This window comes from Macrobrachium nipponense, chromosome 48 (assembly GCF_015104395.2).
Source record: "Macrobrachium nipponense isolate FS-2020 chromosome 48, ASM1510439v2, whole genome shotgun sequence".
Classification (NCBI taxonomy): domain Eukaryota; kingdom Metazoa; phylum Arthropoda; class Malacostraca; order Decapoda; family Palaemonidae; genus Macrobrachium; species Macrobrachium nipponense.
This window is the reverse complement of record NC_087223.1, coordinates 19,696,628-19,722,706: the sequence shown is the minus strand read 5'-3', so window position 1 is coordinate 19,722,706 and position 26,079 is coordinate 19,696,628. Positions and strand designations below refer to the sequence as shown.

Genomic DNA, 26,079 nt, shown 5'->3' with positions numbered 1-26,079 from the left:
AAGCGTCCTGCAGGTCGAGGGAGACCATCCAATCTCCTGGACGCAGAGCCACAAGGACCGAGTTGGAAGTCTCCATGGAGAACTTTGTCTTCTCCACGAAGCGGTTCAATGCGCTCACGTCCAGCACAGGCCTCCACCCTCCCGAAGCTTTCGGCACTAAGAAAAGGCGATTGTAAAAACCCCAGGAGTGAGGATCCTGCACTGTCTCGATGGCCTCCTCCTCCAACATTTGCTGTACCAGACGTAACAGGGATTCCCTTTTTGCAGGATCTTTGTACCTCGCTGACAGCTCCCTCGGTGTCGTCGTCAATGGAGGTCTGTCTCTGAAGGGGATGAGATATCCTTTCTTGAGTATTTCCAGAGACCAAGAATCTACTTGTCGCGAGGCCCACGCTTTTGAAAAACTTCTAGCAGCCTGGCCCCGCCCCCACTGCGGTGGCTTGGGAGGACTGGTATCTCATTTGGTCTTCTTGTTGCTCTAATGGAAGAAGACCTTCCTCTTCTTTCTGCTCCTCTTTTCCCAGGGGCTCGGCCTGATGAGCTCCCTCGAAAGGGCGGCTGAGTATTTCTTGACTCTCTTCGTGGCAAGAACAGCTGGTCTTGACTTCTTCGCTGATTGCACTAGCAAGTCCTTCGTTGCCTTCTCAATCAGCGAGTGAGAAATATCCCTCACTAACTGAGAAGGGAAAAGCTGCTTCGAAAGAGGGGTGTATAAGAGAGACGCCCTCTGAACGGGAGACCGCTTTTGTTAAAAATGAGCTGAAGACAGCTCTCTTTTTGAGAATTCCTGCTCCGAAAAGGGATGCCACTTCAGCTGACCCATCTTGAATCGCCTTGTCCATACAGGCCAGCACGCTATGTAGGACTTCGGGTTCCAAGAAATCGGGGTCTTGCGTCTTCTTGGCCAAAGCCCCAAGGGACCAGTCTAGGAAGTTAAAAACTTCCAAGACATGGAATACTCCCTTGAGGAGATGGTCCATTTCTGACATAGTCCAATTTGTTTTCGCAGATGGAAGCGCATGTCTTCTTGACGAGTCCACTAATGTCGAGAAGTCTGCGTCTGCAGAAGCAGGGAAAGCGAGTCCCATTGCTTCTCCTGTGTTATACCAAATCCCTCTCCTTCCCGATAGTCTGGAAGGGGGACAGGTAAACAGTCTTCCCCCCCTCCTCTTTGGATTTTAGCCAATTCCCAAAGGCATGCAAAGCCCTCTTCATTGAGATGGTAGGTTGCATCTTCAAAAAAGAGGATGACTTTGAAGTCCTCGTACTTGAGAATAAAGACCGAGGAGAAGGAGGGGCAGCAGGACTCAGAGACTCTCCAAACTCTTTCAATAAGAGGGCTGCTAAGGTCTTATATAGTCTGAAAGACCTGCCCCCTTAGTATTTGCTTCCGTGTCTGACACATCTTCCATATCCTGACCAGTCACATTAGGAGAAGAATGAGCAACTGGAGGAGGACTCCTCTCTAAGCAAGGTAAGGGGCTCTTAGCAGTACCGACTCTAACCTGACAAGGGCTACGGCCGCCTGTGCGACATCTTGAGTCCCTGCCAGGAGAAGGCCGATCCTGCAATTTGCCCTTACTTACATTAAGACTGTCCTGATAAGGACGACAGCTGCCTGTGCGACAACTAGCATCCCTATCAGGAGGTCTTGAATGCGCAAAACCTCTCACAGAATCAGCCACATCCTGACAAGGGCTACGGCCGCCTGTGCGACATCTTGAGCCCCTGTCAGGCGAAAACTGATCCTGCGAAAAGTCCCAAAGAGGAGCCTCCCGGTCAACTTCTAACTCCATGTCAGATGAAGATGGAGATCCTGGTTCATGGCGCCTGGCGCTTGGATGATGTATCATTCCTGGATAGTTTATCGTGGCTGGTAGGCGCCTCAGGCGCCTGGATTCTGGCAAGCGCCTCAGGCGCCTGGCGCTTGGTAGGAGCCTCATGCGCCTTTCTGTATTTATGAATATTGGTTGGATCCTCTCGCCTCGTAGGCGTTTTGCGCCTGGCGCCATTTTTTAACTGGAAGGAAGCGGTCCTTTCTCCGAGGAGGATCCTTCTTCAATACTCCAACCAACGAAGATATCTGCTGTTGCATTTCTTTTAGGATCTTTGTAGCAGCGTCTTCTTTCTCCGTATCCGATCTAGGGGAAGGAGGATTTGATGAATATATCTCTTTCCTCTTCTTTTCCGGTGGATAGTCTTCCGTAAAATGTTCCGGGCTAGAATCCAAAGCCGACGAATTCCATGATCTTTTAGAAGGTCTCGACAGCTTGTCAGAACTCCATCCTTTCTTTGAAGAAGAATCGGATGACGAAAAATGTTATTGTTATAATACAATTAAGTTTGTTCATACTTACCTGGCAGATATATATATAGCTGTATTTTCTGACGTCCGACAGAATTTCAAAACTCGCGGCACACGTAGTGGGCGGCCAGGTGGTAGTACCCATTCCCGCCGCTGGGAGGCGGATATCAGGAACCATTCCCATTTTCTATTCATATTTTATCCATGCCACTGTCTCCTGAGGGGAGGAGGGTGGGCACTCTAATTATATATATCTGCCAGGTAAGTATGAACAAACTTAATTGTATTATAACAATAACATTTTGTTCATGAAACTTACCTGACAGATATATATATAGCTGAATCCCACCTTCGGATGGTGGGAAGAGACAGAAATGATATTGTTATGATACAATAAAGTTTGTTCATACTTACCTGGCAGATATATATATAGCTGTATTTTCTGAAGTCCGACAGAATTTTAAAAACTTCCGACACACGCAGTGGTCGGCCAGGTGGTTAGTACCCATTCCCGCCGCTGGGAGGCGGGTATCAGGAACCATTCCCATTTTCTATTCATAATTTTTATTTCCACTGTCCCCTGAGGGGAGGTGGGTGGGTACTTGATTATATATATCTGCCAGGTAAGTATGAACAAACTTTATTGTATCATAACAATATAATTTTGTTCATGAAACTTACCTGTCAGATATATATATAGCTGAATCCCACCTTTGGAGGTGGGAAGGGACAGAATAGAAGGATTTTGGGAAACAAATGCATGCAGATGATTTACATCTTGGTTCCACCTGTTAGCATAGCTGGCTTCGTGGTTACTGCCACGTAAGTCTGCTTGTGCTACTAGAGTTGCCAGCGAGGTAGAGACCTATATAGCTGGTGCACTCCAGATGATCTGTCAACAGGGGCGAGACCACGACGTGACTAGACCATATTGACCATACCATGAGGGCTAAGAAGTAAAATAAATATATATATAAATATATATATCACCACCTGACCAACCTAGCCAAAGTTAAGGTGTGTTAACTAAGGCTTAAGAGTTAAGAAGTCGCCGTTGTCGGCGACTCAACTACTAAATTAAGAGCTCTTCCTAACCATTTTCTACAGGATAGGATGAGTGGTACTTCTTGCCCCCAAGATTGTGTCTGCAGACACGTATGGCCCTAGCGAGCAGCAGATCTCATATGCCATCTCACATCTCGCAGGGAGTGTGAAGTGAACACAGAGTTGCTTCGCTAAAACATGGTACTCAGGATGTTGCTGAGTGCCATGCTCTGTGAAATGCTTCCGAGGCCGCGCCCTCACTCCTCGTGAGCATTCAGATAAAAAGATTTCAAATCTTTGTGCAAACACAATGAAGGAGCATTTTTGAAAGAACTCCTTAACACTAAAGCCAGGCTGTTCTTCGATATGGGCAAGTATGGGTATTTTTTAGGAACACTGCAGATTGCCCGAAAATGACTTCGACTTTCTTGAGTTTATGTAGATAAAACTTGAGAGACCCGACAGGGCACAGGACTCTCTCTGGCTCTCCTGCCCACTAACTTGTGCCATCCTTGCTTCCAAGATCCTGGCCCAAGGACAAAACAAAAAAGGGTTACCATTCTTAGGCCACAAACGGAAGGGTTAGAGAGCACACCGCCTTGTGTTCTCTAAAGCCAAAACTTGTGACGATGGCTTAAAATCTCACTAACCCTCTTTGTCGTATACTAGGGTGGGCTTAGAAGAAGGCCTTCCTGATCACATGCAAGAAGTTAACAGGTAGGAGAGGTTCGAATGCTTTGACATCAAGAACTTCAGACTACGTCTAAGTTCCATATTGAAAGCTTCGATCTGGACATGCACAGTCAGTCCGTCTGTACTAAAGTCAGGTGGACCGAGCAGTTGACCAGTCAGACGAATCAAGGACAGCAAGGCTGTACCCTGAAGACCATAAGGCACTATTCTTCGCTGAAGGATGAGTGTCTGGACTGCCTGGGCGATTCAATCTAAGCAAACCTTGGGGGTGTATCAACGCAACCCAACGTCGTCAGCGAATCAACTCCTGACTCGAGCTTCTGGTGCCAGGAGAAAGGAGCGAGGAGCAAAAAAGGCGATTCAGTCCCGAAGGAAGAATGCCTGACAGTCCAACCTGGTCTCATGTTACACGATCATCGGGGTGTATGAACGCAACCGACTTCGTCAACAAGAAACTCAGGGCTACTATATGTCGCCTGATCTCGCACGAGTGTCTGACTCCGAGAAAACAGGTGAGACAAAAAGTAGATGATGAGCGAGGTTCGAGATTCCACAGAACTCAAAGATCGTGAGGGTTTTCTTTGTTGTGACAGACGCAAATCTCTGAGCCCAAAGGCCGTCAACAACATATTTGCGTATTCTTTAATAGTTGTGACTGCCAGCTTAGATCCCATTCTTCAGACGGAAATGGAAGACGGTAATCTTATTCCTGTCAACATCTCTATTTAGCCCTGAACGTAGTCAGACTCAGAGCGGAGAGGTTATAGGTACCTTTTCGAGTTTAGAGTAGACCGACTCTCTCGGAAAAAAAAGGTCCTTGGAAAGTGAACTAGGAAGTATGTGACCTCTGTGAATCCAGGATCCTGAAGGCCAACATGGGGCGATCAGCGTCATTGTCGCTCCCTGTGACGTCATAAATCCTCTTATTACATTTCCCTAAGCGATTGAAAAAAAGGGAAAAGAGACTAAATATCCATCCCGTTCAATATCATAGGATGGCGTTTTAATGGTAACCGATCCCGGATCGAGAATAAGGGAGCAGAAAAGAAGAAGCCTCTTCGTCCTCAACATATCGAAGAGAAGAATGAAAGGGCGTCCCTAAAGTCTCCACAACTCTCAACTTACTTCTAAAGAAAGATTCCACTCGGAAGTCAATAGTTGCTGCCGTCGATCTAGACGATTCGTACGGACTTTTGCAATCCTGTAACGAACCTCTAGAGGATCGTTACATTCTACGCCTGTTGTTATAATAGGCTTTCTCGTAAACTCGAACAGGGACCGAGAGAAGATACTTCTTAAGATATGAGAGAGCTGTGGAATATCAGAGTTCATCTGGACCACTGGTTCCCAAAAACTCGTTACGAGGACTGGAGGGACTACCGAATCGCTTTTACTTCTTTCAGATTAAGATCCAGGACATCTGAAACCCTATCCAGATGTCCGGCACCTTCTTTCTATCACCTCAGGTGATAAAACGCACTGAGAGAGTTCAGAATCATTCCTAGATCTTGAATAATATTTCAGCCTCCCGTAGGAAAAAACTGTGGTCTGAATTGCAGTCTATTCGGGGGGAAACAAACTTCTTCAGGAAGGAAATGGTCCCCAGCAAGCTCATCCATTCCCTCCCCGAGTATGCTTACTTCCCTAATAAGGCTGCGCTTTGCCTAAGCAGGAGAGCATATAAAAGTGCAATGTTGCGGTAGACTCGTAGTTCTATACCGTGCGGTAACGAGCACCGAAAGGATTAAGAGATAACTCTGTTGAACATAGTAAGGCAAAACGAATGCAACGTTTATTCATTCACGTAAGAAATTTATTCAGTCAATCCCGCAGGAGAGACGTAACCGCCAGCACAGAGATACGGTTAGTCAGTCAATCCCGCAGGAGAGAGAGACGTAACCTACCGCGCATGACAGCGCCCGATCTGTTACTGGCTCGGTTGGACTGGAGGACAGACACAGCGTGACAGCAGCAGCAAGCACTTACGAACGTCGTCGCCCCTTAACTTTATGTCTGGGTTGCCAGCTACCCCTATTCTACGAAGAAATAGGTCCGTTATTTTTTGAGCAGAAAGACTCTCAAGCTGTATATCTTTAAGCGAAACAGAAAACGCTAAATATATAGATGCGTTTGTGTCGTCAGAACACTACCATACAACGGTAAAAGATAAATCGGAAACTCCTGGAAGGCTGCAGGGAGTAACGATTAATTGTCCTTAAAATAGACAATAGACCTCTCGGTTGCCATCCGAGAGGTAACTACAGCAAGCGTATATGACTTGAAACCAACCAGAAGTAAAATAACGCAAGGCAAAATATGAAATTATATCACAATAAAGTTTGTTCATACTTACCTGGCAGACATATATATAGCTGAATTCGGAAATACAGCTACATACATATCTGACCGGCAAGTTTCATGAACAAAACTTAAGAGAAACGAAGCAGTCAGCTCAAGCTTCTTATGTTACTGGACATAAGCGTTCATTGACGTAGTCTACAAGTCTATTTCTTGTACGAGTCTGCGAATGACGAATGAGAGCTCTTCCGAATCTTGTCAATAAGAGCTTATTCGCTTACGCAATATCAAGTTAATGAGAATGTTTGTCAATGAGAACTAACCCATTTACGGGACAAAGAGATATTTTGTCAATGAGGGGATACCCACTTACTTGACAAAACGAAAGTCTATTGTCAATGGGGGAAAGTCACTGAATTGACAAAACGTAATCCAGGGAGTCAAGCATTTAATTTTTCCGATTCCCGTCTCAAACGAGAAAGGGGCAAGAATCCTGTTAAGAGACTGGGCTTACGGCAGGTAGAACGACGATGTTCAATTCGGCAGCGTATTGTCCCGACTAGAAACCAACAAAATCTATCATCTGAAAAACCCTTTCAGATGGGCTAAAAAGCTTGCAAAATTATCCTGGGAAGAGGAAGAAACTCTCCAACCAGCTTCCTCTCCCGTATCACAACTAATGCCTGCTCAAAGCTTAAAATTTTATTGGCAGTATGGCAAAGGAAGTCCTGTCTTGCGCTTTCCTGAAGAGCGTCCTTTTGATGAGTGCCTTTGCAAGAATCCCACTGAACGTTGCCGAGAGTCCTGACGTGCAGGACATCGAGCCTTACATAACCCGTAACTGCCTTATCGCAAAGTCTTGACTGCGGTAGTGGCAACTTAAATTTATTGGCAGAATGGCAAAGGTTGCGGTAGAGCAAACGAGATCTTCCCTTGAGCTTTCCTTAACTCCATCCACCTATGCGAAAGCAATATTAATTGACAGAGACCTCTTGCATCACGAAACCCGATGTCTTGCTGGGTTTCGAAGAAGAAGTTGTCTGTTCACTTTAACACTTCCTCCGAAAGCACTGCCTACTTCACATTCTTTGCAGGTGAGGTAGAAGGTATCACCGGAGGTAGAGGTAAACATTCTTTAGGCCCCATATCTGAAACAAGAGGCTTGAAGAGTTCAACAGAAACGTTCAGCCAGGCGACACACCTGGCGTGCGCTGGTGCACGCTCGGCGTCCATCCACTGGACGCGCTCGGCATCCACTGGAGCGCGCTCGGCGTCCACTGGCGCGCATTCTTGGCGTCCACTGGCGCGCACTTGGCGTCCACTGGCGCGCACTTAGCGTGCACCCGCGCGCGCCTGGAGTCCATCCGAGCGTCCCGGGCGTCCGCTCTCAAAAGCTTCCTGCTACTATGACTTCTCTTACGTATTCTCGGTGGAAAGACGGACACGAGTTCAGGCGACGTTCGCCTTCTTACTTCTCACTGAAACGCATAACGAGCGAGAGAGAGAGGACGTGAAGCCGTCCTCTTCTATAAAGCTTTCTATTTAGAGGGCGCGAGTCCTTCCGAAAGCTCCAACCCCTGCATGGGGAGGACGCCTTCGGAGGACGAGAAGCAATCTTTCAGGATTCGTGCACGCGCACAGCTACTTTGGCAGTCTGGGGATTTTCATCAGAAAACTGCCGAAGGCACGCCAGATCGGTGGGGGTTCCTTGTAACCCTCCTTAGGCTTTCGACATGCTCCCTCCCCGGGTCCTGGGAGTCAAGCAGAGGTCCCGGCCTAGAGGCGAAACGAGGCCGATCTGACGCACCCTCCACTACACAAGGGGTATCACTGCACTTCTGCACTTCACTTTTACTCTCTAAAGCAAGCACTTTCGATTCTAAGATACGAATCGAAAGAGTAACAGAGAAAGGGCAATTCCTCTGCAGACACTGCTTAGGGCCCGAAGGCAACACTGCAGGGTTAGGAGTAACAATTACAGAAGTAGCACTTCACAGCAATGAGAGAGCGAGCACCTCTCGTAGACATATTCATAGCCGTAGGCCATACCTACAGGGTTAGGCAAAATAAAGTCTACAGGAAGGTTAGCAGGTTCACTACCCTGACTTTTGTTACTGATTAATTGCGTACATACGAATCATACGTCTTCCTTACGGAATTAGACATGTTTACTGATTAATTGCGTACATACGAATCATACGTCTTCCTTACGGAATAGACAAAGTCTCACACTCCTTACATGACAAATCTCAACAAAGAAGCAAGACCCATACCCCTCGTACATACCAAGTGCGGATCTACCGAAGCTTTCGATAGCCACACCCTATCTTTGCAGACAACCCCGTCTGAAACTAGCCTAACTAGATTCAGATATTTTATGCAAAAATGAATCAAATTCAAATCAATTTAAGATAGCGTATGCCTAGCCACAAATCCAAGTAAATAAATCATAAGACAATTAGGATACTTAGCGGCAATGAAGTTTCCAAAATCCTAAGACGGAGGTACTGAAAACAGGTGTTTTCAGCACCAGCGACAGAAAAATTATGAATAGAAAATGGGAATGGTTCCTGATACCCGCCTCCCAGCGGCGGGAATGGGTACTAACCACCTGGCCGACCACTGCGTGTGTCGGAAGTTTTTAAAATTCTGTCGGACTTCAGAAAATACAGCTATATATATATCTGACAGGTAAGTTTCATGAACAAATAGGATTTTTAGGAAACTTAAATTAAGTAGATGATGTACATCTTGGTTCCTTACCTGTTAGCAAAGTAGACTCTGTGATTACTGTCACTTAAGCCTGCTTCTGCTTTAATCAGAGTTGCCAGCCAGGTGGAGACCTGTAGTGCTGGTGCGCTCTGGATGCTCTGTCAACGGGGACGTGACCTCAACGTGACAAGACCATCGAGCAACTGACCACCACCTGACCAAAAGACCCCTGACAGTTAAACTAAAGAATGGGAGATTTTCACAGAAGATCTCACCATCAACCAAAAACACAACAATAAAACTAACCTATTCTAAGCTAAGGGATAGGGAGAGAGCTACCTTCAGCCCCCAAAACTGTGTCCGCAGAAATGTATGGCCCCAAAGAACTAGTTCTCGTAAATCGTTCACACATCCCGAAGGTAATGTGAGGCGAATACGGAATTGCTCCTCCAAAAGGTGCTATCAAGGATATCCTTGATAGACATATTCCTTTGAAAGGCAAGAGAGGTAGCTACGGCTCTGACTTCGTGAGCTTTCACTTGTAAGAGGCTCAAATCAGTCTTCTGGCAAGATGAATGAGCCTCTTTAATGACGTCCCTCAAAAAGAAAGCCACAGCATTCTTTGACAAAGGCAATTCAGGTCTTTTCACCGAGCACCAGAGATTACCTGAGGGACCTCTTACCTCTTTAGTTCTGTGAATATAGAACTTGAGAGCCCTGACAGGGCACAGGGCTCTCTCTGGTTCTTGACCCACGAGACTCGACATACCTTTGATCTCAAAGCTCTTGGGCCAAGGGTTAGACGGGTTCTCGTTCTTAGCCAAGAAAGTTGGACTCAACGAGCAGACAGCGTTGTCCCCCTTGAATCCCAATTGGCTACTGAACGCTTGGATTTCACTAACTCTCTTCGCAGTCGCCAGAGAAGTTAGAAAAAGCGCTTTCTTCGTCAAGTTCCGTAGAGACGCTTCGTGGAGAGGCTCAAAAGGACTTGACATTAAAAATTTAAGAACCACATCGAGGTTCCAAGAAGGCGGTCTCGCTTGTGGAATCTTGGTGGTTTCAAATGATCTCAAAAGGTCGTGGAGATCCTTGTTGTCAGAGAGGTCCAGTCCTCTGTGTCGAAAAACGGCCGACAACATACTTTTATATCCCTTAATGGTCGGGACTGCCAATTTTTGTACATTTCGTAGGAAAAGCAAAAAATCGGCTATCATGTTCACAGAGGTCGTGGAAGAGGAAATTCCTTCCTTTCTGCACCATGCCCTGAAGGAGGCCCACTTTGATTGGTAAACAGCTCTTGAAGAGGCTCTTCTAGCATTAGCGATTGCTCTCGCAGCTGCTTTCGAAAAACCTCTCGCTCTGGCCAACTTTTCGATAGTCTGAACGCAGTCAGATCCAGAGCGGAGAGGTTTTGGTGATACCTTTCGAAGTGAGGCTGTTTGAGTAGATCTCTCCTCCAGGGCAACGTCCTTGGGAAGTCCACAAGGAATGTCATGACCTCTGTGAACCATTCTCTTGCTGGCCACATCGGGGCGATCAGGGTCAACCTTGTCCCTTCTGACGCTGCGAACTTCCTCATGACTTCCCCATGATCTTGAATGGAGGAAAAGCGTAAAGGTCTAGGTCTGTCCAACTCCAGAGCAACGCATCCACCGCAATTGCTCCTGGATCCAGGACCGGGGAGCAATACAGAGGAAGCCTTTTCGTCCACGACGTCGCGAACAGGTCGACCAGAGGACGTCCCCACAACTTCCATAGTTGCTGACACACTTCTTGGTGTAAGGTCCACTCTGTTGGCAGGATTTGATCTTGTCGACTGAGAAGGTCCGCTCTGACGTTCTGCACACCTGCGACGAATCTCGTCAGAATCTTGATCTGTTTCACATCTGCCCATAGCAGAACTTCCCTTGCCAGGTGAAAAAGGGATCGGGAGTGAATTCCTCCCTGATTCTTCAGATATGCAAGGGCTGTGGTGCTGTCCGAGTTGACTTGGATGACCTTGCCTGTCACTTTGTCTTCGAAGAACTGCAGCGACAGGAAGATCGCTGCTAGTTCTTTCACATTGATGTGCCAGGCTACCTGTTCCCCTCTCAAGGAGCCTGACACTTCCTCCCCTTCCTAGTGTTTGCTCCCCAACCGGGAAATGGAAGACGTCTGAAAACAACACTAGGGTCGGGGCTCAGAAGATTTAGGGATAAGCCCTCTCGCAACTTCTGAGGGTCGAGCCACCATCTTAAGTGGCTTTTTACTGTATTTGAGATCTTTAAGATCGCATTCAGATCCTCCTTGGCTTTCCATTCTTCGCTAGGAAAATTGAAGAGGCCTGAGGTGCAGTCTTCCCAAGGAGACAAACTTTTCCAGCGAGGAAATGGTGCCCAGCAGACTCATCCATTCCTTCGCCGAGCAAGTCTCTCTCCCTAGGAAGGCTGAGACTTTCTCTAAGCCTAGACGCTGACGTTCCTGGGACGGAAACGCCCGAAAAGCCACTGAATCCATCTGAATCCCCAGATACACGATGGACTGTGTCGGGGTCAGATGTGACTTTTTGGAGTTGACTAAAAGTCCCAGGGACTTTGTTAAGGCTAAAGTTGACAGAAGGTCCTTCAGACATTTTCCTTTCGACGAAGCTCTGATCAACCAATTGTCGAGGTATAGGGATATTCTGATCCCTGAAGAATGTAACCATCTCGCCACATTCTTCATTATTACTGTAAATACCATCGGGGCCGAGCTGAGACCGAAACAAAGGGCTCTGAATTGCCATACTCTGTTTCCTAAGACGAATCTCAGGTACTTCCTTGAAAGAGGGTGGACAGGGACGTGAAAGTAAGCGTCTTGCAGGTCTAAGGACACCATCCAGTCGCCAGGTCTCAAGGCTCCTAGCACTGACTGAGATGTCTCCATCTTGAACTTGCTTTTTTCTGCAAAAAGATTGAGCCTGCTTACATCCAGGACTGGGCGCCAACCCGACGACTGCTTCGGTACCAGGAAAATCCTGTTGTAGAAGCCTGGTGACCCCAGGTCCACGACTTGCTCCACCGCTCTTTTTTCGATCATCTGATCTAAAAGATCGTAAAGGATGCGCTTCTTCTCTCCCTCATAAGACGGGGAAAGGTCTCTGGGAGTTGATGTTAGAGGAGGAGGCTGCAAAAAGGGGATCTTGTAACCTTGTTCTACGATCTTGAGAGTCCAAGGGTCCGCCCCTCTCTGCCTCCATGCATCCGCAAAAAACTTCAGTCTGGCCCCGACTGGCGTCTGAAGGACATGTTCTTCATTTGGTTGACTTCGGTTTGAAGGAAGCTCTTCCTCTTGAAAGTCCTCTCCCTCGAGGAGCTGCTCTCGAGGGAGGAGCTCCGCGAAAGGGTTTAACTTTCTTCGGAGGTCTCACAAACGATGATGCCGAAGGAACTGCTGGACGTCTCGAGGACTGTGCTAAAAGGTCCTGGGTCGCCTTCTCCTGCAAACTAGTCGCTAGATCTTTTACCAACGTCTGGGGGAAGAGATGGTCCGAAAGAGGAGAAAAGAGCAATTCCGCTTTCTGAGCGGGAGTAACCGACTTTGCGGTGAAATTACAAAGAGGAGCTCTTTTCTTAAGGAAAGCTGTTCCAAAGTGCAAAACTAGCTCTTCCGAACCATCCCTGACGGCCTTGTCCATACATGACAACACACTGGACAGCTCCCCCAGACTGAGAGAGTCAGGGCTTCTAGATTGAAGGTCAAGAACTCCCAAGCACCAGTCAAGAAGTTAAAGACTCCCAACGTTCGCAGCAGTCCTTTCAAGTGGTGGTCCGTCTCCGTAGGAGTCCAGGACACCTTTGCAGCTGATAAGAGGGACCTCCTTTGGGCGTCCACTAAGCTGGAGAAGTCCCCAAGTGCAGACGAAGGAACCTTCACACCCATGTCTTCCTTGGTCTCATACCAAACGCCTCCTTTCCCGATGAGTCTAGAGGGAGGAAGGGCGAAAGTCGTCTTGCCTTGATCCTTCCTTCGAGTCATGAAGTCCTGGAGCTTCTTGAAAGCCCTCTTGGTTGAAAGAGAAGTCTTCATTTCAACAAACTCCGGTGTCTCGAATGATTTGGAAGACGAAAGTTGCGAGGGAGGAGACCTAGGTGCTGCCGGCTGAAACTTGTCCCCGAAAGACGAACGTAACAGCCGCACAAGAACCTTATAGTCCGAGACAGAAGAAACCAAAGGAGGTTCCTCTTCAACTGAGCTCGCTGGACTACTATGTTCCCCTTCTTCTCTAAGAGGAACCGGTGATCGTCCATCCGGAGAGGGCGTACGTCCAGCAGGTCTAGGCTTGAACAAAGACTTCCGCTGCTTAGAAGTTGACGCTTCAGGCACGGACTCGTCCTTACGATGATCCTTACTACTTGCAGAAGGAAGAACGTCTTGGGTGCGTCGAGCGTCCTGTGAAACGACGGAGACTGCCTTACTTCTAACTGAAGAAGTCTTATGCTTCTTGAAAGCACTACTTCTAATAAACTCCTTATGGGGAGACATGTCTCTCTGAGCGTCCACACGAGCGTCCTGACGAGAGGCCTCAAAAGCGTCCCGCTTTTCTTGAAAAGCGTACTGCTTAGCATGGAAAGCGTCCTGCTGAGCGTCCTCGAAAGTGTCCTGCTTAGAACGGAAAACGTCCTGCCGAGCGTCCTCAAAAGCGTCCTGACAAAAGCGAAAAGCGTCCTGCTGAGAGCAAGCTATATCAGGAGAACGAGATAGGCGATGATCCAAAGGCGGGGAAAGAGACGAACGAGGAGAGAGAGAATGAGACTGCTTAGTCCTCTTGACGGGCAGCCTGACGTCCTTTCTCCGCTTAGGCTCGACTGCTGCTGGGCGAGTCTTCTGAGCCATAAAGGTAGAAATCTGGTCCTGAAGGGACAAAAGAATATTCTTCGTAGGTGACGAACAAGATGGGGCAGGACTGAACCTGCGAGAAGGCGAGGGGCGAGGGGACGCCTCCTTCCTTCTAACAGGTACAGCTACCTGCTTTTCAGGGATACGCGTCTGTGCGTGCAACCCATAGACCTCAGGGATACGCACCTGTGCGTGCAACCCAGAGCCCTCGTCGGAAGAGGTTTTACCTCTCTTCTGAGGAGGGAAAGCGTCATAGGCTTCCTCCGAAGAAATCAGCGATGCCTGACGTGAAGCGTCCTCAGCACGAAACGTCCTTTTCAGCAGACGAGAGTCTCTCCGAGCGCTCCACCCCTTGCGCGGGGAGGACGCTTCGGAGGACGAAAAACAGTCCTTAAGGATGCGCGCCCGTGCGCGCTCCTTGACAGCCTGGGACTTTGCAACAAGGCCTGCCGAAGGGACGCCAGATCGGTGGGGAGCCCCCGTAACCCTCTTGCAGCTTTCGACATACCCTCTCCCTGAGTCCTGGGAGTCCGATAGAGGTCTAGGCCTAGAGGCATTATGGGGCCGATCTGACGCCCCCTCCACAACACTAGGGGCACGATCACAAACTTTCACAGGGCCAGTTTCCAAGGCCAACACTTTAGATTCAAGAGTGCGTAGAGACTCGAGAATCAGAGAAAGGGCATTACCTTCTCCAGACACAGAAACAGGGCCCGGAGGCAACATCACAGGTTTAGGTGAAACAAAATCTACCGGTGTTAGAGGAGGAGAAATGTTACATTCCTTACCTTTTGTAGAACTGCTCCTGGAGGAAGCCCTCCTGACTCTATCACGCTCCAATTTACGCCGATAGGTCTCATACATCTTCCATCCATCATCGGTCAAATCCTTACATTCATTGCACCGATCATCAACCAAACAAACATGCCCCCTGCATTCCATACAAACTGTGTGAGGATCAACTGAAGGTTTAAGAAGCCTCACCTTACATTCACTCCTCACACACACTCTGAAACTCCCTGTACTTGATCCCGACATCATGTACACAGAAAAGCCAATCCAAATTCAAAAAACAGTCCACTATTACGCGTGCCAATCCAACAATCCAGAGTCGATAACCAAAAGTCAATCCAGATACTTAGAAGCGAGATAATCCAAAAATCCTAGACGGAGGTACTGCAAACAGTTGTTTCCAGCACCGGCGACAGAAAAATATGAATAGAAAATGGGAATGGTTCCTGATATCCGCCTCCCAGCAGCGGAAGGGGTACTACCACCTAGCCGCCCACTACGTGTGCCGCGAGTTTTGAAATTCTGTCGGACATCAGAAAATACAGCTATATATATATCTGACAGGTAAGTTTCATGAACAAAACACTGTTTCAGGATGCCTTTCCAACGGCTATCCTTGGCAGTCTGGGACGCTACTACAGATCCTGCTGAGGGGACGCATGACCAGTGGGGATTCTCTGAAACCTTCCGACATTCCTTCTCCTCTGGGTTTGGGAGCTTGGAAGAGGTCTAGACCTGGGAGCGAGACAGAGCCGATCAGACGCACCCTCCACTTCACTGGGAACACTTTCACTTTGCTTACCTTCTAAATCCTTTAATTTGCGTTCCATCTTCAAAAGGGAAGCCTTCAAATTTGCAATTTCCGATGCCGAACTTGCAGAATCTGATAATTGAGAAGGTAATGCTGTATGGGAGGAAGCAATTACATTAGAGATAGGTACTAGACTACTAACTGGTTCGTTAGAGACCGACCTACTCAGACTTTTGGAAGAGGCTTTTCTAGCCCTATCCCTTTCCAATTTTCTCAAATATGAGTTAAGAACCTTCCATTCTTCCTCATTTAAATTCTTACATTCATCACATGTATTAGATTGTGAACATTCATTCCCTCTACATCTTTTACAAGTAGTGTGAGGGTCTACCGAAAGCTTCAGTAGTCTCACACTACAACTTTCATCCACACACACTCTGAACGTCCAAATCCAAAACACAGTCCACAAAAGCGTATGCCAGGCCAGAGATCCAATACGTCACCAAAATATCAGTTTAGAAGATCAACGGCGATGAAACACGAAAGTCAAAGTCAGGAGGAACTAGCAACGATGTTAATAGAACCGGCGACAGAGAAAATCTGGTTCTAGAACGGTAATGGTTCCTATTCCTGCCACCCAGCGGCAGGGCGGTCAGGTAGCGTGTGCCGCGAAATTCGAATTTCTGTCGGGGACGACGGAGTCTATAGCTAAGTATATATCTGACAGGGAAGTTGAATGTATGAAAGCTGATGTTTTGGCCACTTGCAGTTTACCTAGAGCACAGCATCCATAACAATACTTGTCCTTACATGAGAGGTGATGATTCGATCTAGATCAAGCTTCAAGTTAACCAAAAGGTAAAATGACAGAAAGCAACGAAGCCGGGGAGTGAAGTGGTACAGCAAGCAGTCATAAATCTGATTCTAGAAAACAGCTAACGGTGTGTTGTTTTTTTTACTAAGTTCAATACTACTCAGTTTGCTACAAGTTTTATTTTGGCCACAACTAAATTATGGAATAGTTTGCCCAGTGCAGCTGTGGAATCTCCAGATTTCCAAATGTTTACCCTAGGAGCAAATTCAGTCTTACTCTCTGCTGGCATCTCCGGAATTCAGGGGTATCATTTCATTTTCTACTTCCTCATATCAATACATAGACTATAATCCCAAGAGGGCTCAAAAGGGGAATCAGCCCATTTCCCTATAACTTGTCTTTCGCTATGGGCTGATTCCCCTTTTGAGCCCTCTTGGGATTATAGTCTATGTATTGACTCCGTCCATAAGGAATTTCAGCTGCAGATTTAAAAGAGAAAGAAAGAAGAGCAAAACTCTTTGCTTTAATGTGGCGAGTGGCGGAAGGAAATATAAAGGTGATGCGACACCTTGAACTAATGTGGCGGGTGGCAGAAGGAAATATAGAGGTGATGCAACACCTTGAAAATTCTGCAGGTTACATGACCTGAGAAACTTTGGAATATCCTTCACCTATGACTCTTTAACTATCAAGACAAAAATCTGGCAGAACAAAGACTCATGATAACTAACCTCCTTCTTTCCTGGTAACGACGGACCAACGAGTAACGTGGATATCTTATCTTCCTCCTTGTAGATGGAATGTGCTTCTAACTCAGCATGAAGCGTGTCCGTCATTTTCTGAGCGTCGGCAGAGGTCGGATTGAGTTGATTGCCGAGCAGCAATGTGTTGGCACCTACTCCGTTCGTGATGACTGTAGACAGCGGCCTGCAGAAATAAATCTGTCATAAGCTTTGTATTTTTAGATAAAGACAAGGAGTTACATAGCCTTCCAAACAAAATGCATACAGAAAAAATGTACACAAAAAAGTAAGTCACATAAATACTTTCACATCGGGTAAATTTATAAAGCACTGACTTTTTCATGCCAGTTAAACATCAGAATAGTACACTGTAGAACAGTAACGGCTTCTAATTATTGGTGACACTTAATCTTACATCCTAAGCTAAAGGTGTTAAGCATCTTTACAAACTAATAGTACTTAACATTTTACATTGCAACCAAACTACTCAAAACATTTACTCTTTGCTATCTCCTTTCTTGCGGCCCCTCTTCGGCGCCGACTCTGAAGTGAAGGAATCGGGCGACGACGCTCCGGAGTCCCGCCCTCCGCTCTCACGGCCACCTCCAGGTCTACCTCTCTTCCCAATGCCGCGTTTCGCTCTCCGACCTCTCTCCTGGCTATTAGATCTGAAGGAGAAAAGACTTTGTCCTTTTGTCTGATCTGGTGCTTAACCCTTTTACAATGACAGGGGGACCAACCTACCGTTTCAACTTACAAAGAAATGGGATCCTGTATTTGAATTATGTTCGCAGCACTCGCCTTTTTTTGTGCACATTCTGCAACAGTATGTGAACAGAGTATTGTGTTTTCGGATGAAAAACCATACAAAGTACTCCATTGACTTTATATCATACTGCACTTAAAACGGCATCAAGAGAATACAGTAACTAACTTACAAACAACTCAACACAACTTCTTTGTAAGTAGGGCAGAATCTGTTAATGAATATACTGTAGTAAAGGGGCATAAAAAATGGTATTAGCAGTCCAGAATGCAAGTTGAAATAAAATATTTAGTAACCTATGATGCTAAACTTTCTTGAGGCTAATCTTCTGCTAAACTTATGCACTGGATATCCTTGAATCAATTTTCTCGTGTTAAGCAAAATTCTCATAAAACCCCTAAAGTCTGATTTGTACAAAAATTTATGCTGGCTTCTCCACCCAGCAGAAAATATTTACATAGAAAAACCAACAAATTGTTCCACATGAAATACCCAAGGCAAAATAAAGTTTGTTTGCTTAGTTATTTAGTTCTATTTACTATGTGGCATACCACGTTCGCTGAGACAATTCGGCGACTATGGTATTATCATCCGACCCCTTTTGCCATCAAAATTTCTTTTCTGAAAAAATCAGATTTTCCATTTCCCAAGATTAAATCATTTGTCACTGAAAATTACCTGACAAGTGTAATTTTCCAAACCTTTGCATAATACTTTACTCAACCTACAATGAATGACAGACTTTTTGGAACTCTATCTAGTTCTCTTTTCCTTGATCTTGTATCTTGACTCTCCACTTTGATGAAAGGTATAACAACAGTACCTTTCCTTCCACATGAACCTCTAAAAAAAAACAGACACAAAAAAGGCTTGATTTTCAACCTAATAAGCTTAGTGTGCAATGGAATGAAATATGGGATTTAGGCTTAGAACTAGATTCCACGGGATTATTCAGCACAACAGCCTTAGGGTGGTATGTATGCTTATCTTATACAATATTTTGTAGTCAAACACAGTACATTTCAATGGTTTATCCATTGATGCCATCAAATACATCATAATACATATTATTCTACTACAACCCCTAAAATTCCTAATCTTTAAGGCTTGTTAAACTAGAATGTTTGATCACTACAAATAAGTGAGGATACCTGCCTGACATAATACTCTATAAATAATCCATAACTATGTGAAGGCTGAACTCCAAAGAGAACTAGCAAACATCAACTCCTCCAAAGAACTTACCTGAAACACAGCAAAGGGGGAAGATAAACTTCCATGTCAATTAAATAAAAAATAAATAAATAAATAAATAACTGGGCATGAGAATTTCACAGCCTCTTCTACACACTGTTAACATCTGAAGGAAATATATCAATAAGCTCACCTCCCTCTCTTTCCCTGCTCACTAGAGGCAAAGTCTGATGCTGTTGGTGTGAATGGGTCCGAGGTCCCTTTGGACGACGATATATTTGGGGTGTACTGAACGTTCAAACTTCCACCGTCGTCCGAGGAGTCTAAAGGAGGTTTACTAGAGATTTTATTTGATTCTTTTTCTGCACTTAAATTTTTTTCTTCACAGATATTCAACACTAAATCACTACTTTGTGTATCCTCGTTCGAAACGATGGACTCTGTATCACCAAAGTTACTGTTACCACTTGGAGTTCTCGGTCCGTTTCTTCTCAACTTTCGGTTTCTCTCCTGCTGTTTGTCTTTATCTTTTTCGTCCGTTATCGAATTCTGATTTGGCAAAACGGAAGCCTGGTTTGGGCTTTCGTGCGGCGTACTACCTGTAGTGTGTGGGTGAGGCTCCGCAGTTTTAGCTCGGGAGGGTGACGGCGCAGTCGTCACGACGGACGACGACGCCGTGGTTATGATGCTCGAGTGTGTGGAGGTAAGCGAATTGGATGACGACGACGTTAAGGTAGTTGACGGCGATGTTGTCGAGGAGGTTATGTGAGAAAATGTTGTCAACACTGACGATGACAATGAGGTAGTAAATGTGGGAGCGTGGGAAGAAGTTGGAAGAGAGTGGGACGACGACGAACTCGATGACGTGAATGTGTTGAGTGTGGCAGAAGGATTGAGCTTAGTTACAGCAACAGTCAAGGAAGCACTGTTCACAGAACTCGGATCGGGAAGTTTCGACAACCCCTCCGTCTTGTTATTGACCACAGAACTCGAGAGCACGAGGCCCGAGCTCCCGGGGGTGATGGAGGTACTTTCGGAAGAGGATATGTGGCCTCTATCCTGCCGGTCCGACACCCCTGGGGGACCGGATGAGCTGCCACCGGGCGTTCCTTCACGACCGGAAGGTTTTATGGCGCCCGGCGGACGCCCAGTCTTCTTCTTTAACTTGGGGTCCCTGCCATCTCCGGTTCCTTTATCCTCGTCCGACCCTCCGGCCTCGTGGGGGACTGGGCGATAAGGGGGGATGGTTTTCACGTGACTTCCTTTTCTCTGTGGAGGGCGATCGAAAACAAGATTTAGTAAAAGAGCGCCATAACCTTTATAACCAAACTCCTGATCAAAACTTCGGGCAATTATGTATCACTTGGCAAAGAGTATTCAAAGCACTGAAAACTGTGACCAACAAAAATCTATAGGTCCCAAAGGAACTAAAACAAGAACAAAATATTCCACAGAAAAATGAACGCTGACAGACCACAATTAACTAACCAACTTCGAAAAATGGTACTGGCAATAACCACAGTACTTCACGTTGTCTAGGTAGTTCCCTGCTTCCTCACACAGTAGGCCCATAGATTGTGCACAGGTGACATGAAAGTGTTGCTTGCAGCCTGACTTATTGCACTGCATGCAAGCTCCTATCGTTGCTCTACTCTCCTTTCCACTTTCTTCGCAAATATAGCATGACTGTTGGCAGGGAAAGGATATTTCATAAAATGGAATTTCATATTATTAACATTTAAGAAACAGGCAGTATGTTGCAAAGGCAAAATTGGTTTAGTTAAATATCAATGTTAGGTATTTTTGCATTTGTTACAATAGTATGTGTATAAACGCATGGAAAACTTAATGTAAACACAATTTCCACATTTATCAATATAATAGTAAAAATATTTGGAGAATGTACAACTCATATACGTATTTGCATACAGAAACTTACTACACCTCAGTAACTTCAAATAGCTCTAAGCTTTTAATGTTAAATTCTTAAGTATGTCTTCAATATTGTAAGATATGTCTTGTCCTGCAAACTTATATATTTACATACAAGAAGACTACATTTTAAAGTTAATTCAAATACCACTAATTTTTAGAGTTCAATCCTCATGTAACTCTCTTCAGTTATAAGGAATGTGTTGCCGACAAATGTACAGCATATTACAAGTGCAAAAACCCACTGGCATAAGGCTAGCTTAATCTGACAAGAAGGATACAACAGCCGCATACAAACCTTATTAAACCTTTCCTGAGGTATAAGCTGGAGCATGATAGGTTCCATTGTAGTGACGTTCCCAAACCGGACCTCGGGTATGTAAAGTGCACACACCACATGCGCCCAGCCGCCAGAATCGGTCCGTTTGAGCGCTCCATCTTTGCTCGGGCACAGTTCGCACCTCTGCGAAAAAATGCGCCTCCCGCCTGAGCTCTGGGTAAGCGGCCATTTTGGTAGGTGTCAGTGGGGTTTGGGATAACAGGGTGACAAGGAGAGGAATGATGACAGAATCTTGGAGAGCATGAGTTTAGGTGCCATTCTTGGAGAGCATGCAATACAGACTCGCGACCGGGCTTGCAGAATGCTCCGAGTGGACTGTATGACAACACCAAATCAAAAGAGCAGAGAGAAAACCCTCCGCAGAATGAAATTCTCTTCAAGTCAGTCACACAAGATTATGCAAGCCCGGTGGCAATAACCTTACGACAAACACATACAGGCCAAGAAACACTTCTTCCTCTCCTAGGAAATCTAAACCAATTTCTTATTTAATGAGAATCAATATACCCACATATAACCATTGCCAAGCACTTAAAAAAAAAAAAAAAAAAAATAGAAATCAAAAGGGTTACGTCCTGAAGATTTTCATTTTAGAGAGCAATTTAGATTTGTGAAACAAGTGGCAAAAATTATACCGTAACTCTAGAAGGTGACAGGCTATCTTTAATTTTAAGTCCTAATGGGTAACAGGCTATATTTAACTTACAAACAATGGTTTATATACTAAAAAATCTCCCAGTCTGCTTGACTCCAAGGGATTTGTCAACTTAGTCTTTCAATTAGTGTCTAGGATATATAAACTGTATTAATTTTGTTCTATCAACCCAGTAGGCATCCATGGCCGTAAGTATCTCCTTCCAGATATACTGCATAACAGTAGACATGCATTCACTTAGTTTAAACCTTATTTCATTTCTTTACACCATATAATCCAACAATAGGGCAATACTTAATCTTGTGCACGGTATATTATCCTCACCAATACTCAAAATTTTGGCTCTATCTTTTGTCATTCAATGTATTTAAAAATTTAAAAAATAATCTCACTTGCAGCTTTTATTGTCATTTATGCACTCGTTACCTTTTTCTTTACGTTTACTGCTTTATAAAACGAACAACTGAAATTTCCTTCGTCCTTTCCCAGGTTAACTGTATAATAACTTTTCGTAATTCATAGAATGTTTTAAAATATCGCACTAATCTTTTCTTTTACCATTACCAAAGCTTTCCATGGGAACAGCTTTATAACGCTAAAGTTTTCATTGTACATACTGTAATCTAGAGCAGGGATGAAACAATAAACTTCCTGCCATCATACTATGTTCTCATTCTGCCTCAGTGAAACACAGCCCCTCTAAACCAAGATTTGCTGCCTTTCAGAAGTCAAAAATGCTTTGGAATAAACATAAGTAAAACTTTCAACACTGAGCTGTATTTTGGTAACAGAGCTAGGTATTCACAATACCCATCATTACACATAGGCCCATATTCACAGTCTTCGTCTAAACAGACGGACAAGTACAGCAGAATACATATGCATGTGCCACCTGTAACCATAGGTGTTCATCAGTCACCTACTATCTTATTTCTCATGTAGCTGATGGGTAAATCAAGCTGAGTAAATCAAGCTGAAAGATAAATTATTTTAAATTTGTTTAAAAAAATATGCCAGATGTTATAAAATCTTTGCTTCACTATAATAAATCAATATCACTTGTCCTAATCACGATCAGAGTGGAAGACTGAGGCAATGAATGTAACAGTGTCTGCATAAACATGATATTGTTAAGATACAATAAAGTTTTGTACATACTTACCCGACAGATATATACTTAGCTATGGACGACGGAGTCTATAGCTAAGTATATATCTGCCGGGTAAGTTGCATGTACAAAACTGCAAAACCAAGGAATGCACTTTCAGTTTACACTGAATGGATGACTGAAAATAGAGTTAGGCATACTGCTGGTTCCCGACAATTTGAAACCTAATAATTTGTGAGAGGCACCTACATCTTCAATAGAAGTCATCCATATTGTATTTAGTGAAAATGGATGAAAAGAACGCTGAATTAGCTACTGAATAATGAAAATAAGGTTAGGATAAGGCTGGACAACAGTGATCCCAAGTACCAAGTTAAGAGTCACACAACACTGTTAACTCTGAATGAGACAAAAAGATGAGATATGAGATGGATTCATGCCTGTATGGGGTCTGATTACGTTTGTATTGCTGGACTACCACACTTCTGTTTATCATGCAAAGGAATGTGAATATGGGGACATTCCCGACCATAAACATGGGTACATATTCGACCAACATATTATGACGAGAGGAACGTTGATCAGACATGACTATAAAACAAATAATCCTCTCCATAAAAATTACATCGTAACTCATTTGATGGTGTGACAAAATCAATTCTTTCTTTGAAAGGCAGCAAATTTGCAATAACTGAGTTTCTGTAACCCCAAAAATTTCAGAAGAGATCTGTATCACTGCTGTAGAATCCTAAAAGTATAGGTACTCACAAAAGACTGTACTGTAATTCCTAATTTTGTATCACCTACATTGTAAATCATTTAAAAAGTGAGATTTACACAGTAATGCTGTGATTAATACAATAGTAGTTTGATCACTTTAAATTTTAATGGTTCTATTTGGTGAACTGCAACTCGAAAAGGTGCAGAATTTAAAAAGTTAATTTTGGAAATTATGTCCACAATTGACACATGAAGTTTGCGTGATGTTGCATGCTTGCAATTCAATGTTGGTTATTCACCTGAAGAAATGACATAATGCACAGGTTTTGTACATAATTAGATATATATATCCCTTGTGCAACTGTAATAATGTTATAATAAATCCTGTAACAATAAATAAAACAAACCACTTAAATTTTTTACTTTTCCATTTACTGTACAGAATCTCTCATCATAGTAAGCCACAAACTTTGAATTTCTAACTTTTTTAACTTTTTTTTCACATTTTTATTAATCAAACATTCAAAACAGAAGGGGGCAAGGCTTGTCTTAGAGCAAGGGCAAGTACCTACATAGTTTCACCTGGACTGATAAACTTTTAAAATAGTATTCCTCTACTACACCAAAAATATATACAAAGAATAGAACTACTTGTCAAACTCACTTTTCATTGTACATCTCTTACAAGTATGTGACTAAGAACACACATCAGATATGTCAATTAAAAAGTGTAATGCCTACGCTAATACCTAATGCAGCCTAACGCTATGAAAAGTTCCACACAAATAAAAGAAAAAATAAATTTCATATCAACACAGAAATAGCCATAATGCACCAAGCGTCTGTCCAAAGAACAAGGTGTATTTTCTCAAGTCATGAAGTTCATGGAAGTATTCTTTAAATAAAAGGCATAAAGAGGTTGACCAGTTTCAAAGGGCTCTTTGTTAAAGATGGAAAAAGTAATTAAAAGTATCAAAACGACCTTAACAGATAACCAAAACATTTGGACGGGCATTAACATGTACAGGTTCTCAAAGGGACAAAACATGAGATTCTGATATCTGACTTGGAATGTTTTAGCAAAAGGGAAGTTCTATTGTCTCCAGTAATGTCTCCAGCAAAAGGCTGCTATAAACAGAATAAACAAAGAACAGAGGAACCTTCCAAAACGATTAAATTACATAAATGAACCCGGAGGAGCCGAGCACTAAAAAATCAACAGATTCTATAGTCCTACTATACAGTAACCATCAGTGGCCAAATTAGCATTTGCATGTCTCCAGTTAAACCTTCAATCATCTCAAAACATCTTTGTTTAACCTACATCACTCTGAAATCACTTTCAGATTTAAAATAAAAGTAGAAGGGTGTAGCCCCCACATAATTTTGTGAAAATGAATCTCCAAACATGACAGAATCAATAAAACTTTCCTATGGAATGTCCAATTACTTCTGACACTTCGTATCCTGCTATGACTAATCCACCAAGGTGTGTGTGATAGTCTACTTCACATTATTTTAAAATAATGCTCTCTCCAATAATCTTGGAAATACTATTGCATATGCACGAAGCACTGGTCTTTGTGAATGACTGGTGGAAACTTTCTCTTCTCCCTTTATTATCATTATAACAATAACAACAACAATAAAATAACAAATTTTTTTAAAATATGATGTTATTATGATATAACAAAGTTTCATGTATGACACTTACCTGGCAGGTATATATATAGCTGATTGACACATTTGGAGGTGGGTCAAAGACAGCAACATTGTAAGTTTTTAAAAAAATTAAAATTTAAAATACTCTTAGATTCCTTACCTGCTAAGGTAGCTGACTTCAGCATTCCTGCCTCTTAGCCTGCTAAACCTTAGTAGCTTCCAACTAGGACGTGACCTATTAGTTGATGAAGCTAAATACAAGGGTCTGACAACTGGACGGGACCAATTTGTTGACAGGAAACCCTAGCCCTCTCTTACCACGGGCATTCATGCTAGGATAAGTTAGACCACCTGAACCACACACAAAACTAACCTAACACACTACACTTCACAGACTGAAGAGGAAATCACCCTCTCAGACAACCGTAAAAACACCACTTCATTAAAATACCTAGCATGTTAGTAAGTTATGGGGTGGAAAATCCTTTGCCCAATACTGCTCCTGAGGATACATATGGACCCAACGTTTGACAATTGTCAAACGTTGTTTTGACGTTTCTAAGGTAATGACTTGCAAAACACTGAATTAGTCCTCCAAAACGTCGTTTCAATGATATCTTTGAGGGCCATATTCTTTTTAAAAGCCAACGAAGTAGCTACTGCTCTCACTTCGTGCGCCTTAACCTTAAGGAT

At 44.1% G+C, this 26,079-nt stretch overlaps 1 protein-coding gene across 5 annotated transcripts in view; it reads right to left on the bottom strand.

Moving 5' to 3' along the window:
- The window catches only part of LOC135205089 (protein AF-10-like), a 76,070-nt gene that overhangs the window by 33,085 nt on the left and 16,906 nt on the right, over positions 1–26,079 (bottom strand). For 4 of the 5 annotated variants that reach the window (XM_064235385.1, XM_064235386.1, XM_064235388.1 and 1 more), the window contains 5 exons: positions 21,200–21,394; positions 20,458–20,655; positions 19,163–20,238; positions 17,510–17,677; positions 16,998–17,193 (listed from right to left, as the gene is read on the bottom strand). In XM_064235385.1, the coding sequence (XP_064091455.1) occupies positions 16,998–17,193; positions 17,510–17,677; positions 19,163–20,238; positions 20,458–20,655; positions 21,200–21,394 (1,833 nt within the window). The remainder of the gene's footprint in view (positions 1–16,997; positions 17,194–17,509; positions 17,678–19,162; positions 20,239–20,457; positions 20,656–21,199; positions 21,395–26,079) is intronic. The other variant, XM_064235387.1, reaches the window with a different exon arrangement.